The sequence below is a fragment of the Aythya marila genome (genome assembly GCF_965140915.1).
Source record: "Aythya marila genome assembly, chromosome: 29".
NCBI classification, from domain to species: domain Eukaryota; kingdom Metazoa; phylum Chordata; class Aves; order Anseriformes; family Anatidae; genus Aythya; species Aythya marila.
In genome coordinates this window covers 1,595,797-1,609,898 of record NC_139070.1, presented here as the reverse complement: position 1 = coordinate 1,609,898, position 14,102 = coordinate 1,595,797, and the positions used below count along the sequence as shown (strand labels likewise).

Genomic DNA, 14,102 nt, shown 5'->3' with positions numbered 1-14,102 from the left:
GCGTGGTTCCCCCCCAAAACCCCCTCAAATGCTTTCCTTGGGGTTCTGCACGGAGGTGCCTCTCCTTGCACCCCCCACCCTCTTTTCTTGCCCAAATTTCTCCTAATCAGCCCCAAAACTGCTCAGACAAGCAGCAGGACGGGGCACAGGACCCCATTGCCAAGGGGGTGCCACCAGCCCCAAGAATTTGGGGAGGCGAAGGCGATCCTGACCCCCCTGGGCCCTTGTCCCCCTGGTCCCTGCCATCACGGCCCCATAACACCCGCGCCCCTCGTGCGGCCCCGCTGTTTATGGGGTCTCTCCCGTTTCCCTTCCCGGGATTGCGTCCCCATGGCCGGGGGGAGCACAGTGGGGCCACATGTCGGGGCCGAGAGCGGGGCTTGCCGTTCGGGCACAGGGGGAGGCCATAATTATGGGGAAAGGGGTTGGGACCCACATGGGGGAAGCCAAACCGGCCCCACAGATGCAGGAGCATCTTCCTCATCATCTTCATCCTCATCTTCCTCCAGCGCGGCCCGAGGATTGGGGCAGGAGGAGGTGTGGGAGGCTGGACACAAATGGTTATGGGGCTGAGGTGTTATGGGACTGGGACAGGAGCAGATATGGGGCCAGGGCAGGAGCAGTGTATGGGACTGGGGTAGCATATGGGACTAGGACAGGAGAAGGTTATGGGACTGGGACACAGACAGCTATGGGACCAGAACAGGGTGTAGGATTGGGGCCAGAGCAGGTTATGGGGCCAGGACACAAACAGGTATGAGACAGGCACAGTGCATGGGACAGATTATGGGGTGACAGCGGTGTATGGGACCAGGACAGGCACAGGTATGGGACCTGGGCAGGCTACAGGGCCGGTGCAGTGTATGGGACTGGGACGGGTTATGGGGTTGGAGCCGTGTATGGGACCAGGTTATGGGCTCACAGCAGTGTACAGGACTGGGTTATGGGATCAGAGTAGTGTATGGGACTGGGGCACGTTATGGGGTCAGAGCAGTGTATGGGACCGGGACAGGTTACAGGGCCGGTGCAGTGTATGGGACCAGGTTATGGGGTCACAGCAGTGTACGGGACTGGGTTACGGGATCAGAGCAGTGTATGGGACCAGGGCACGTTATGGGGTCGGAGCCGTGTATGGGACTGGAACACACTGTGGGGTCAGAGCACTGTACGGGACCGTGGCACGTTATGGGACCAGGACAGGCGCAGGTACAGCAGCGGGGCAGGTTTTGGGGCCGGTGCCCGTCTCCTCACACCGCCCCGTGCCTCACGCCCTGCCCAAGGCCCCGGACACGGCCCCGCGTCCATTTTCCCCGTGCCCCACTCGGCGCCGCTCAGCAAATGGCTGCACCGGGCGGGGGAGGGGGGGGGGGCACCGGGCCCGGGGCCTCGCCGTGACAACGGCCCCAAGATGGCGGCGGGGCGCGGGGCACGCTGGGAGTTGTAGTCCCCGCTCGAGCCGCCCTCACTCGGCTGCGCGGCCTGCGGGTGGGGGGGCGGCGCGGGGGCTGCTGGGAGTTGTAGTCCGGCGGGGGGGGGGCGCGAGGCACGGGAAGGGGAGAGCGGAGCCCGCCGGGCCTCGACGGGGAGGCCTCGAGGGGGACGCCCCGAGGCCTTTATTCCCCGCGGGGGCAGCCGCTCGCCCTCACCACGCGGCCTCCAGGCGGCCCCCGGCCTCCCCGCCCAGCCGCCATGTCAGCTCCTTCCCCCCCCCCACTCCCATCCCCACATCCCCACCTCCCGCCCTTACTCGCGGACTCCACTTCCCATGACGCCCCGCGGCGGGGCCCGCTGGGAAGCGGGCGGCGGGCGGCGCGCGGGGCCTGCCGGGAGTTGTAGTTCGGCGGCCGGGCAACGGCGGCGGCAGAGGCGGAGGGGAAGGAGGAGGAGGAGGGGGGGGATCGAGCGCGGCCGGCGGCCATTATCTGCGAGCGCTGAGGCCGCGGAGGCTGCTGCGGGGCCGGGGGGGGTCTCCATGGGGGCTTAGCCTCGCCCCCCCCCTTCCCTTGTTCGTCCCCGGTAGGCCGCGGCCTAGGCGGGCGGGGCGGATCCCCGGCCTCGCGTAGCGCCTGGCCGGGGGGGGCCATGTCCCTGGTGGCCTACGCCAGCAGCGAGGAGGACAGCGACGCGGAGGGGGCCGCGGGGGAGGAGGAGGAGGAGGAGGAGGAAGGGGATGAAGATGATGATGATGATGAGGAGGAGGAGGCCGCCCTGCCTCGGCCTCGGGGCCTTTTCGCCGCTTTGCCCCCCCCCAAAACCTCCCGGCCCCCTCCCGGCGGCTTCCCCCCCCCCTCCTCCCCTTCTCCTCCGCCGCCTCCTCCTCTCCTCACGGGCCCCCCGGGTCCCCTCAAGGCCTTTGGGGCCCCCCCGGGCTCGGCCTCTTCATCTGGGGGTCCCGAGGAGCAGCGAGCCCGGCCCGGGGGGCTGCTGCTGCTGCCCCCCCCCAGGAACACCCCCCCTGGGGCTGGGGGGGATCTGAGCCTCCCCAGGGCGAAGAAGAGGACGGAGCCGGTGAGGATCGTGGTGCCCGAGCTGCAGGAGGGAGATGTGAGTATGGTGCTGCTGGTGGCAGGGAGCCCTGGGCCGGCTGCCGGCCCTAATCCTAAAGCTCTTTGCGGAGTTAAACTGGAGCAAAAAACCCGATTTACAACCGTTTTGCCCCCCCAAACCCCCCATCAGCCGCACCCTGCTTTATTCCCCACGCTTTGCAGCCGCGGGGCCGGCGTTGGGGTGTCCCCAAAATCCGCGTTGCTCTTCCTCCTCTTCTTTTGTTTGCTGTGGGATCCGCGCCTCTCCCCGCCAGCCCGGTGTTTGTCTCCCTAAAGACTCTAGGTGTCCTCCAGACCTCGAGGTAATCGTTTCTCTCTCCGCTTTTCCTTCTTTTTTTTAGGGTTGCCCCGTGTTTTATGGGGTTCTGCAGCACCCACACCATCACTGGTGCCAGGAGCAGAGCCCCCCAGCTCCTTCCCCCTTTTTATTTTTATGTCTGTGTCCCCGTTGAGCACCACAACCACGCTGGGACCTGGCAGCGACGCGGCTCTTCCCATCCCAGGGCCCACGTGGGACTTTGTCCGCCTGTCCTGCCGGGGTTGTGGATTTAGGGTCGGCGTTCTGGGGACACGGGGGAGCTGCCCCATCGCTTGGGGTGGCACCTCTGGCTTTGTAGGGACACGGCAAGAGAGGGTGAGAGGGATGTGTGGCCCCGAGCCGTGTTGCTGCCCACCAGTGTCAGCAGCCAGCCCAGTTTGGCAAACTGGGGAGCTCCTGCTCCCAAAACACAGCAGAGGGGCAGCTGAATCCATCAGGGGGTGGGATGGGAGGAAGGCCCCAGGGCTCTCCCTGTCTCCCGTCTCCCATTTCCCATCCGATTTGAAGCCTTTCAGCCCATCCTGGCAGCAATCCCCACGTGCCAGGCTGCGGGATGCACGGGGCACCCTCGTAGGAAGCAGTTTGGGGTTCATCCCCTCCCCTCACCCCCACTTTGTGCCTCCTGGCTTTGTTGCAGCACCTGGCGACAGGAGCTCCCTGATAACCCCCAGTCAGGGCTCTTGGCCCCCTCCTTGCTCTTCGGATGGCTGAAATAAGCTCGAGGGAGAGGAGATTCCTCCCTCCCTCTCCTTCCCCCACCCCTTAGCTCTGACAGAAGCGCTGCAGGTCCTCGTGGTGGCGAAGAGAAACACCTTCAAAACCCAAATTCCCCAAATCCCTCTGCCTGTGGCTGCCTTCCTCGCCCCATCCTCCTCTTCCTCCTCCTGCCCCTTTGGGTTGCCCCTTCTGGGAGGTTCCTGGGCTGGCTCCTCTCCCCGAATCGCAGCCACGAGGTTTGATTGCGGCTCCCGACTTCTTTTATTTACGCGTGGCCTCCTTCCTGGGCCTGTTCTATAATTCAGGCAGCGAGCTGGCAGAGCTCCTCGTTTCCTGTAATCCCTGCAAAGTGCTCTGCCGAGCCAGAAAATGATCGAGGCTGCTCAGCACTAAAAAAAAAACACCTTGAAAAATCAGGATTTGGGTTTACAAATCCCCTTTTTGCTCCCCATTTTGGATAACCGAGCTCAGCCTTTGGTTGTTGCTCCGAGGAGGCTGCACGAGGTGATGCTGCCTTCTTTGCAAAGCTTTTTTCTTTTTTTGTTCCCCCCCTTGTTTTATTTTTTGCCCCTGCCCTGACCACAGGAGACGCGGCTGCCTCTAAATAACACCAGGTCCCGTGGCTGTGTGTGCTGTGGGCAGCACTTTTATCTTTTTTCTCTCTTGCTCTGCCTCAGATGCCTCAGCAGGAGCGTGGTGGAGCCTGACCACAGCCCTGCTGTTGCTTTTCAGCCGCGGTCCTCGCAGGTCCTGAGCCCAGAGCCGTGCTGCTGCGACTCTCTGCTCTTCAAAGCAAAAACTGACAAGCTGTTAGCGGCTGAAAGTCGGTTTTTTTGATATCTCAGGTTGTGCTAAGCTCTGTTTTTCTTTCTCAGTCAGATTCGGAGGAAGATGAACCAGCAAGGAAGAAAAATACCCTCCAGGTGAGTGCCGGGTACGCTGGGTTCAGTGAATTTCTCAGGAAATAAGCACTCGGCTGAGCATCGTGGGCTTCCTCCTTTATAAATTAGTCACTCCGATTAGTGCAGAGCAGTCTGGGGATAAAATTCCTGGGGTGGCAAGGCCCTTTTGGGGGAAATTTCCTACATGTAGGTGTCAGATGAAGGATGCCTTCACCTGGGGAGCGGGCAGATAGCGGCAAGCCCTGGTTTTCCTTTCAAGCCCTGCTTATGGAAGTTGTGCTGAGCGATGGGAAAGCCGTTAACGTCGTTAGGAGCGGGGGGATAATTGGCAGGGAGTCGTCTGAGTGGAATGGTGTCGCTCACCTCTGATTTCTGTCATCCCCTCGCCCTGCGTGGGGCTCAGCAGGGGCGCGGCGAGGGCTCCGGTTTGTCCGCTCTGCTTCCTCAACCCAAGAACTTGACGGTGAAAGAGCCCAACCGGTTGCTTTTGCCCCACGCCGTCTCCAGGAAAGCAGCCGACAGCGCCAGCGAGGCAAAACCCGCCAAGACCCCCTCCTCCTCCTCCTCCTCTTCCTCCTCCAAACCCAAACCTCCGTCCAAGCCGGCGGTGCCCACCACTCCCTCCCCCTCTGCCATCAAAGCCGCCGCCAAGAGCGCCGCGCTGCAGGTAACCAAGCAGATCACGCAGGAGGAGGACGACAGCGACGACGAGCTCGAGCCAGAGAACTACTTCTCCTTGTCTGACAGGAGCCAGCCCGGCCTCGTGGCCTCCGAGCCCTACTCGTACCCCGGCGCGGCGCTGGCGGAGGAGCCGCCGCCCGGGACGGAGCCCGAGCCTCAGTTCCAGGACGCTGCTGCCAACGCCCCGCTGGAATTCAAGACGGGCGCGGGTTCCAGCGCTGCTCAGCACGGCTGGCTGCCCAAAGCTGGGGAGGAGTACAGCAGCCAGCCCTACGGCCAGTTCCCTGCTTACGGGGACGCTGGCGTGCCGGGGGCTTATTACCAGGTGGGTTTAGAACCCTCAGGGGGGAGCTGGATGGGGCTTTGTGGGCTTTGTGGGGTTTTTGGGGTTCTCCCCCAGCTGAGCTCGCAGGGATGAGGAGCGGAGATCCGCAGCACTTAGAGCAGGGCTCCTCTGGCACCGCAGCCACGGATGCTCTTTGCTGGATAAATGTTTAATGGGCGTGCTGGCGTTAAAATGCCCCCGGCAGAACTGCCCCGGCTGCTGGCTGGGTGCAGAACCCGGGCTCGCCAGGGCCGTCGGCTGCAGCCAGCTGGTTTCGAGCAATTCAGCAGGGCCTTTGCTCTGACAAAATAAAAAAAAAAAACAGGAATGAGAAGCAACAGCTGCCTCTGCCACGGGAGGAGGCACCACGTAACGTGCTGCCCTCCCCAGAGGGTGCACAAAATCCTCGCTGAGAAGCCAGCAGCTCATCGGGGAGGGGGGTACGAGGCTTGGTGCTGCCTCTCAGGGCCACCCATGGGTGCTGTGCTCCGGGATCAGTCTCGTTTTGCTGTGGTGACCGACTGGTTCCCCTCTGCCTACAGGATTATTACAGCAGTGGCTACTACCAGGAGGCAGAAGCAGCCCAGGGCGCGCCGCAGGAGATGAGCACCGACTCCTCCTTCCTCGACGACGAAGCGGTTGGCACTTTGCTCTCTATCCCCTCGAGGAATTTGTGTTTAAGCTCTGCTAGGATTGTAGGACCCGAAGGACCCCAGTCCTGAGCTGTGCTCCGTGCCTGGCCGGACCCCATCGCTGCTCCGTGGGGTTTAGGGCTGTGTCGTGGGCACGCTGAGCCCCTCCAGCAGTGTGTGGGGCTGCTGCAGGTGGATTTCCTTGCTTTCTGAGCTGGTGGCTTTGTTATTTCCACCTAGCCCAGTGCTCTTCTCGCTGGGGATGTGTAGGACAGCCGAGGTGTGAGGAGCTGCATTCAGGTACCTTCGTGGTACCTCCTCTAGCGCAGCCCTGGACTCCCCACAACCTTCAAACGCTCAAGAACTCGAGCTCAGAAACCCATTTAAGAGAAAAAAAACAAACAAACAGCACACCACCTCTCATTGTTGATCTAATCTAGAAGCTTTCAGCCCCGGTAGCTGAAGCAGTGAGTGCTGCAGAAGACAGCCCATCTGCTGCTCGCTTCCTCTGAGGGGCCTCTGCGCTTTTGAGGTGGATTTGAGCGAGGCAGGGTAGGTCTGGCAGCAGCCTGAGGTGCTTCTCTTGCACTAAAACAAGGGCCCTGAGAGGCTGAGGGGCTTCTCCTGAGCACGAGTCAAAGCCAGGGTCAACGTTTTCCATTCTGCGTGGAAAAATGAGGTTATAACCTTGAGGTTAAATAGTTCAGGAGAGTTCTGCTTTGCTACAGATCAGAATATCTTAGAGAAAAAATCCCTTCTTGGGAAGATGTGTGGTGATGGGACCTGCCCCATGCTCAGGGAGCAGAGGGTCGGGCTCCAGCTACCTCCACTTGCTTTGGGATGTTGTTGGTGGTGGTGACGTGTGTTTAACTTCAGTCCTTTCTCTTCTTCTTTCAGTTCAAACGCCTGCAAGGGAAGCGAAATCGGGGGAGAGAAGAGATCAACTTTGTGGATATCAAGGGTGACGACCAGCTGAGTGGAGCCCAGCAGTGGTTGACCAAATCCTTAACAGAGGAGAAAACCATGAAATCATTCAGCAAGGTGCGGGAAGAGAGGCAGAAGTGCTGCCTGGGCTTTTGGGGATCTTTCTTTGGTTCCTGTTTTGGCCACAGCCGCAGCTGTATTAGGCTCTGTGCGGTCAGCAGCGTGGGGAGGGATGGGGGAGCCTCGTCTCGTGTGCTGTGTAAATAATTAAGGGAACTGCAGGGCTTCCCAAAGCCCTGCACGTGAAACCAGGGCTTCCTGAACTGCCTCTGTGCAGGCTCTCGTCTCGTGTCGGTGTCTCCCCAGGCTCAGGTTCTTTGCTCTTGCTTTCTAGAAAAAAGGAGACCAGCCCACGGGGCAGCAGAGGAGGAAACACCAGATCACCTACCTGATCCACCAGGTGAGTGGCCTGGGAACCGACGGGGACAGAATTAGGGGGCTGGAGACCTGCTGCGGGTCCGAGCTGAGCGCCTGCCTGCTTTTCTTTTTGCTTTGCTTCACCTTCCCCCTTCCCCTCCCTGCCCGGGCGCGTGCGCGGCCGCGTTCGGTTACGAGACTCTTTCCTTCCTGCCTTCGCTCCGCACGGCAGCCCAGAGCCTCCCCCAAAAGCAGCTGCGTTTCAGCACAGCCGGGCTGGATTCGTGCTTTTTGGGATGATTTTTGCTGGCTCCTGGAACCAGCAGGGGCAGCGCCGCCGACTCAGCGCGTGGCGCCTCGCTGCTAACCCGCTGCTAACCCCGCTCCCTTCCTGCAGGCCAAGGAGAGAGAACTGGAACTGAAAAACACGTGGTCCGAAAACAAGCTCAGCCGACGGCAGACTCAAGCCAAGTACGGATTTTAACGCCTCCAGCCCCACTTTTTGGCTGCTGGCCCGGGTGACCCACGGTGCCAGACCTTCGGAGACCGCCCAGGCCGTGCAGGACGCTGTCCGCTGGGGGCAGGAGGAAGAAGGTTGAAGGCAAACCATTCCCGAAACTCCACCTGTAACCTTTCCCCTCGTCCTCACGAGCAGCACCGTGGAAGGTTGGCCCCGGCTCTGTTGGGTGCAGCTGGCGGCAGCCCCGAGGCAACTGCGGGGAACTGGTGCGAGGCTCGGAGCTCTGGTCCTGGAGGTGCAGGGGCTGCGCCTCCTCCGAAGCAGGCAGAGTCTCAATAAACTTCCATTGCCCACTCTGCTCCTTCCTTGGGCTCGCTGTGCGTTGAGAGTGTAATTTTTCTTCCTGAAGGGCGCTGAGTTTCGAGAGCAAGCCTGGTTCTTGTGGTTTTGTTTTATTTTATTTTTTTTTGTCACTTGATTTGAAACATCCTCGTGGCTGTTTAATTTTGTCCGAGTAAATCCCATGCTCCTCTCGTGGGTGATTTATTCTCTGTGTGTGTGTGTGTTGTGTGGCTGAGTTAATGTTTTCGGGGCTGGCTGTCTCAACGCGTGCTGGGAGGAAGCTCACGTTCCTGTTGCAGAGGAGAAGCAGAGACAGCTCGGAGCCCGGACCAGAAGTGAAAAGTGGAACATGCAGCGAGCGGCGCGGATCTCCGCCAGCTCCAGACGCTGCCGAGAGCTTTTGGCTGTCCGTGCTTGGTGTGTGTGTGTCATTTTGTCATTTCCTTTTTTTTTTTCTTTCCCTTTTTGCCTCCTCCCCCTGACCCAAGGCCTCCAGTGCTGTACCAAGCCGGTCTCCACGCTTCTCGAACTGACTGGCAGGGAGCTCAGTGAGCGAGGCAGCATTTCCTGCGAGCAGGCACAGACGAAAGCTGCCTCCTGTACATTTATTTTTCAGCTCGTTTGTATCAATTCCCTTCCCCCTAAAGGCCTCGTATCTGATTAAGTGTTACCCTGACCCTGCTGGCTGGGAAGAGGAGAGCGTGTCCAGCCCCAACTTTTTAAAACAAAATCTTTTATTTAAGGTATTTGGGCTCGGTGGAATGACTGCAAATCGTGCAGCCGTGTCCAGATCTCGTTGGCCTCTCGTTTCGTTGTGCACCAGAGCGTGCGGGGCGGTTAATATTTGTTATTCCACTTAGAAGAATTCCAGCAGCTTGTTTTCTTCTTTTTTTTTTTTTTCCCCTCCCACGTTACCTGTTAAAAACAAGCAAACAAAACCCGAACCCCGCTGCGTGAATTCTTTTCTTAGGCTACCTGCAGACGACCCCATTTCTAGTTTAGCTCCCTGGATGTTTTAGGACTTCGCAGAGCCCCTTTGGAGTATCTGAACGAGCGGAATAAAGTTCCTGTCGAGTAATTTATTCGTTTCTTCTCTGTACACTGAAAATCCTCTGGAAAGAGATTTGATAAAGGAATAAACTTTGAACTGAACCAACCCACGCCTGTTTCCAGCACGGGGGGGCTCGAGGTGTTGCTGCCCCTGCTCTGGGGCTCTCGCTGAAGCACCTTCGCAGCCTCCTGCCTTCCCCGGCTGTTTTGGGGCAGAACTGGTCCAAAACCGCTCATTTTGGTGCCTTTGCCAAACGCGGTGGTCCTGAGCAGCAGCTCTGTGGGTTTTGCTCTCTGCTCTTTTTTTTTTTTTTTGGTAAAAAAGCCAGGTCTCGCCCACCTCGTCCTGGTGGCCTTGGGGGCGAGGGCAGCTTGCAGGGGCTCGCGTTTTTCCCGTTTTCCTCGTGTAATTGCTCATTTTTAACACCAGAGGGGAGCTGCGCGGAGGGCGGTGGCAGCGGCCGCCTCTTGCTCTGCTTTCGGGAAGGCTCGGGGGGGCGGAAAACAGCGGCGATTTTCCCAGAGGTAACCCCCGGCCTCCCTTCCCTTCACCACTTTGAGGCTCCAACACTTCTGAGCTCGGGTTTTTGCCTCCCTTGTGCCCACACCAGGACCCCGCTGGAGCCCCGCAGCCGCTGGCACCGCGGCCAGGGCGAGGAGCGCGGGGTTCAGGGGGTGCAGGGAACACCACGGGGCAGCCCTGGGTTTCTTGGCTTTTTTTTTTCTGGCTTGTCGTGGCTTTTTTTTTTTTTTTTTCTGGCTGTTTGTGGCTTTTCTTTATGGCTTTTTGTGGCTTTTCGTGGCCGAGCCTGGAGGCACCTGCGGGCAGTTCTGTGCTCGTGGCACCGCTCCGGCTCGCGGCCAGCTCGGGGTCGGGATCCGGAGGCAGCAGCCCTGCTGGGAGCCGCCTGTTTTTCCTCGAGCAGCCTCGTCCTCCGCCCTGCTTCTATTCATAGCCTCCTCCTTCTGCGAAGATGAATTCGACGCCTCCTTCCTGCCCCCTCGGAGCCGTTTCGCTCCCGTGGGAAGGGCGCTCGGATCCCGCTGCGGATCCATCGGGTGCTGCCCGTGGCTCCGGGGCTGCCGTGGGGCCGGTTTCTGCTGTGGGGCTGCTCCTTCCGTGGGGCTGTGCCCCACAAGCAGGGGCTCGTTGGGGTGCAGAGGAGGTGGACGTGGCGTGGGCAGGCGGCTGGGTCTTTCCCGTGGACCTTTCAGGGTCGCTCCTCTCCGGGAAGCTGCTCGTAAATGTTCTCCTGCCCCTCGTGCCCCGGGGGGGCTGCAGTTCTCGTGGCACTGCTCTTCCTCTGCCCGTAAATGGGGTCGTCAAACTCCATGGAGGGGTTCCTTGGGGCCTGGGGGTGGGATGGGGAGGGGAAAACCCCCCTGAGATGGTGCCATAGCCTTAGCCGGAGAGCCCGGCACCGCGCCACCGCACCTGGAGCTTGGCTCCCAGCACCTCGGTGGTGGGACGAGGGGGGGGACACGCACCTCCAGGGGTGGGCTGGGGGCTCCTCTCAGCCCCCCACCCGCACTGGGAGCCGCCGGGGGCTGCCTCCTCCTGGAAGCTTGGCTGGAGAAGCTGCGGAACAGGCGGCGGCGCGCGGGCTCGGTGGGCGCCCGCGCCTTGGGGGGGGGCAGCGTGGAGAGGGGACCCCGCGCCCCCCTGGGGAGCAGGGGGGGCAGCTCCCGCTGGGCCGGGGCCACCTCGGAGTAGACGTTCTCCTCGGGGGGGGGCGTACAGCCCCGGCCCATGGCGTAGAAGGGGATGGGCTCCTCCGGCTCCGCGCGCTCGCGGGGCTCGGCGTAGGTGTGGAAGCGCACGAGCTGCTGGTACTTGGCCTCGGGGGGCTCGGCGGGGACGGCTTCGCGCTGGCTGGAGGGACCCTCGGGGGCTGCCCCTCCGCTCCCGGCCCGGATAAGTGGGCCCTGGGGGGCTGATGAGGAGCCCACCTTGGCCGGGAGCGGCGGGGGGGTGCTGGGAGCCTGGGGGAGAGGGAGAGAAGGAGCGAAAAGGAAGGCTGGGGGCAGCCCCGGGGGGGCTTTGCTGTCCCCACCCCAACACCATCCCCATGGATCGGAGCTGTTCTCACCCCAACCACATCCCTGCACCCTGCAGCTGCTCTGGAAGCGCCCCCGTCCCCCCCCCAGCCTTGCCTTTACCTCCCCGGAGCCCCCCTCGGTGCCGTCCCCGGCCGCCTGCCTGGCTCCTGGTGGCCCCTTGGCCACGGTGCTGTACGCTGGGGTCGCTGGCGATGGGGAGGTGCTGCTGGGGGGCTGCACCCCCCCGGGGGGCTTCTCCTGCTGCGGTGAGAGGATTGGGGTGAGCACAGGGCAGGGCACAAACCCCGGGGGCACCAAGCCCAGCTTTGGTTTTGCCCGGCTGCCCCGCGACCTTGGCGCCCCTCGAGAAGCAGGAACGCCTCCGCGGACAGCGGGGGCTAACGAAGGGGGCTAATTACAGCAATGAAAGGGGGGGGGGGAGATCCTCGGATCCTCACCCGCGGGCACGGCACGGTCAGGAGCTCGCGGTAGGGCGCGATGGGCGCGGTGGCGTGGTGCCGGAGCAGGGCGCCCAGCTCGGCGTGGGCGCTGCGCTCGCCCAGGATCACGTAGCGCCCGTCGGGCAGCTGGTCCAGCACAAAGTGCCTGCAGCGCTCCCTGCCCCTGCGGGAACGAGGACGGGGGGGTCAGCAGCGGCGAAACGAGGGGCCGAGCCCCCCGGGCTGGGGTCCCTCACCTGTAGGACAGGACGAAGCCCACGGTGCTCTCGCTGAAGCGCACCAAGAAGCAGCCCGGCGGCCGGTCCCGCAGCAGCAGCTCCGTCTCCCTGCGGGGTGGGGTGGGTGAAGGAAGCTCCCCCGTTCCCCTGTGCCCACCCCCCCCCACGTTGCGGGGTCTCCCCCCTGCTCACCTGCGGCTGAGGAAGCCGTGGAACCAGGCTGGGAGCTCGCCCTCGGCCCCCAACCTCCCCGCCTGCGTCTGCTCGAACCACCGCCTGGTGCGCGCCCACAGGGCCACCAGCTCCGGCTGCGCGCCCCCCCCGGCCGGGGGCCACCCCGGCAGCGCCTGGGAGGAAGCAAAAAGGGTTTGGAGCTCGGGGGATGCGGGGCAGAGGGTGCCTGAGGATGCTCTGGTGCCCCCCCCGGGGTGGCGGGTGGCTGCTGCCAGCCCCCCAAGTCCCAGTCCCCAGCCGTGGGGGGAGTGGGATTGGGGTTGGGTCGGTGCGCGGTGCTGGATGGTCCCTGCAGGGCTTTTGGGGGGAGGACACGGTACCTGCGGGTGGCTGAGAGTGCTGGGGTGGGGAGCTGGGGGGCCGGACCCTTCACTGCCCCTCGTCCTACCCTGCCCTGAGCATCTGGCTGCTGCGGGGGCTGCTCCGCTCTCGGGGCCGCGCCGTGCCCCGGCTGGGCGCCGGCTGCGTTGTCCTCGGGTCTGAAGGTGACGAAGAGGGGACGCTCGTCGTCCATGGGGCCGCCAGTCCCTGGCACGCGGAGAGGAACGGGCTGAGGTGAAGCCTCCACGGGGGTCCCACGCTCCCCCCGCGCTGCCCCATAAGCTCATCGCCTCCCTCCTCCCCAGGAACCCGCTCGGTGTGAAGGGACCAGGAGGAAAACCCCAGGAGGGACCCCGAGAACCTCTAAAAGTCGGTGAGGGGAGAGGGAGGGGATGGGGAAACACAAAACTGTGCACGGAGGGGACGGGGACCCCGGGCATGTGTGTGTGAGCTCGGGCTCTGCGTGCGCCCAGCGCCCGGGCTCGGCCGGGTGCCGCCAACGCTCAGCAAAACAAAATTAATCCCGACCAGATGCCGGAGGGGGTGGAAGCGGCCGGGGCCGTTTGGATTACGGGAGGCATCTCTGAGTCACGGGGCACAGCCAGGAACGGGGTCCCGGTGGGTCCCAGAGCCGTGGGACCGGGAGCTCAGCTCTGCCTCCACGCAGCACCGAGGGGACCCGCGGCTGCGGCGCGCCCGGCCCCGTCTTGCACCCGAAAACGCACGGAAGGGGGCAGGGAAGAAGCTGACAAAGCAAAAGGGAACGGCCCCAACCTGAGCAAACAGCAGCCGGGCGGTGCCGGCCTCCAGGGCAGGGCTGAGGCTGCTCCAGGGCTGGGAAGGGCCCGAAATGGCCTCGTGAAGAGCCAAAGCTCGGCCTCGCCACGTGCCCCTCTCCGTGCCGCGCACGGGCGGCTCCGTGCAGGGCTGGATGGGTGCCGTGGGGCGCGCAGGAGCCACGCCGTGCTCCCTTCTCCCCTCACCTCCTTTATCCTCAGCCCCTCTCCCCCACAGCCCCTTCCCCGGGGACAAACAGCGAGCAGCTCCGTGTCACCGTGCTGCTGCACCTCCCCGTGCTCGGGGCGCGCTTCCCACCCTTTTCTGCCCCAAACCTCGCCACGAACCACCCCGGGAAGACCCCAGCCCCTCTCCCCCAGCCCTCGCACCTACCTCCGCCGGCCGGGACCCCCAAACCCGGGGCAGGAGCCGGGGTCCGTGTGGGGTTGGGGGGTGCTGGCGGTGGGGCAATGCTGCCGCCTCGCCCGCGGTTGCGCTGCCGCCGAGGGCAGGAAGCGGCGAGCGAAGGCGCTGCACCGCGGGGCCAGGAGGGGCCGACGTCACGGAAAGGCGGCGTGGGGCTGCGGGTGGCACCGGCGCCGGCGGGGGCATTTGGGGGGGGCGGCTCCTCGCCCCCCTCCCTCTCTACCCCGAGCACCTTTGGGTGCAGGTTCCGTGCTGCGAAAGCCTTGAGGGGTCACCGGGGGGGCCGCGGGTTGTGCCCGGTGGTGGCCGT

The 14,102-nt window shown here is 63.1% G+C and overlaps 2 protein-coding genes across 3 annotated transcripts; one reads left to right on the top strand and one right to left on the bottom strand.

Annotated features, from left to right (window-relative positions):
• The first annotated feature begins 1,856 nt into the window (after positions 1–1,856).
• Positions 1,857–8,456, top strand: PRCC (proline rich mitotic checkpoint control factor). Of its 2 annotated transcripts, none has more exons than XM_082781049.1 (7): positions 1,857–2,544; positions 4,458–4,505; positions 4,891–5,490; positions 6,033–6,128; positions 7,020–7,163; positions 7,441–7,506; positions 7,861–8,456. In XM_082781049.1, the coding sequence occupies exons 1-7, from the start codon at positions 2,083–2,085 to the stop codon at positions 7,945–7,947; spliced, it is 1,503 nt and encodes a 500-aa protein (XP_082637175.1). In that variant the 5' UTR covers positions 1,857–2,082; the 3' UTR covers positions 7,948–8,456. The 2 variants fall into 2 exon arrangements, with proteins under 2 accessions (XP_082637175.1, XP_082637174.1); XM_082781048.1 differs by having other exon boundaries at positions 4,888–5,490.
• A 1,038-nt stretch (positions 8,457–9,494) lies between these two features.
• Positions 9,495–13,857, bottom strand: SH2D2A (SH2 domain containing 2A). The gene is made up of 8 exons (XM_082781050.1): positions 13,760–13,857; positions 12,657–12,796; positions 12,227–12,381; positions 12,053–12,142; positions 11,814–11,979; positions 11,476–11,616; positions 10,804–11,298; positions 9,495–10,667 (listed from the first exon to the last, which is right to left on the bottom strand). The coding sequence occupies exons 2-8, from the start codon at positions 12,780–12,782 to the stop codon at positions 10,527–10,529; spliced, it is 1,314 nt and encodes a 437-aa protein (XP_082637176.1). The 5' UTR covers positions 12,783–12,796; positions 13,760–13,857; the 3' UTR covers positions 9,495–10,526.
• Between the last annotated feature and the right edge of the window lie 245 nt (positions 13,858–14,102).

Excerpts from the sequence above, each read along its gene's own strand:
- PRCC (XM_082781048.1), top strand. The coding sequence starts at position 2,083 with ATGTCCCTGGTGGCCTACGCCAGCAGCGAGGAGGACAGCGACGCGGAG. Across the intron at positions 2,545-4,457 it reads CCGAGCTGCAGGAGGGAGAT|TCAGATTCGGAGGAAGATGA; the intron begins GTGAGTATGGTG and ends TTTCTTTCTCAG. Across the intron at positions 6,129-7,019 it reads CCTTCCTCGACGACGAAGCG|TTCAAACGCCTGCAAGGGAA; the intron begins GTTGGCACTTTG and ends TTCTTCTTTCAG.
- SH2D2A (XM_082781050.1), bottom strand. The coding sequence starts at position 12,782 with ATGGACGACGAGCGTCCCCTCTTCGTCACCTTCAGACCCGAGGACAAC. Across the intron at positions 12,143-12,226 it reads CACGGCTTCCTCAGCCGCAG|GGAGACGGAGCTGCTGCTGC; the intron begins GTGAGCAGGGGG and ends CCCACCCCGCAG. Across the intron at positions 10,668-10,803 it reads CCCCCAGCCCACCCCTGGAG|GCCCCAAGGAACCCCTCCAT; the intron begins GTGCGTGTCCCC and ends TCCCACCCCCAG.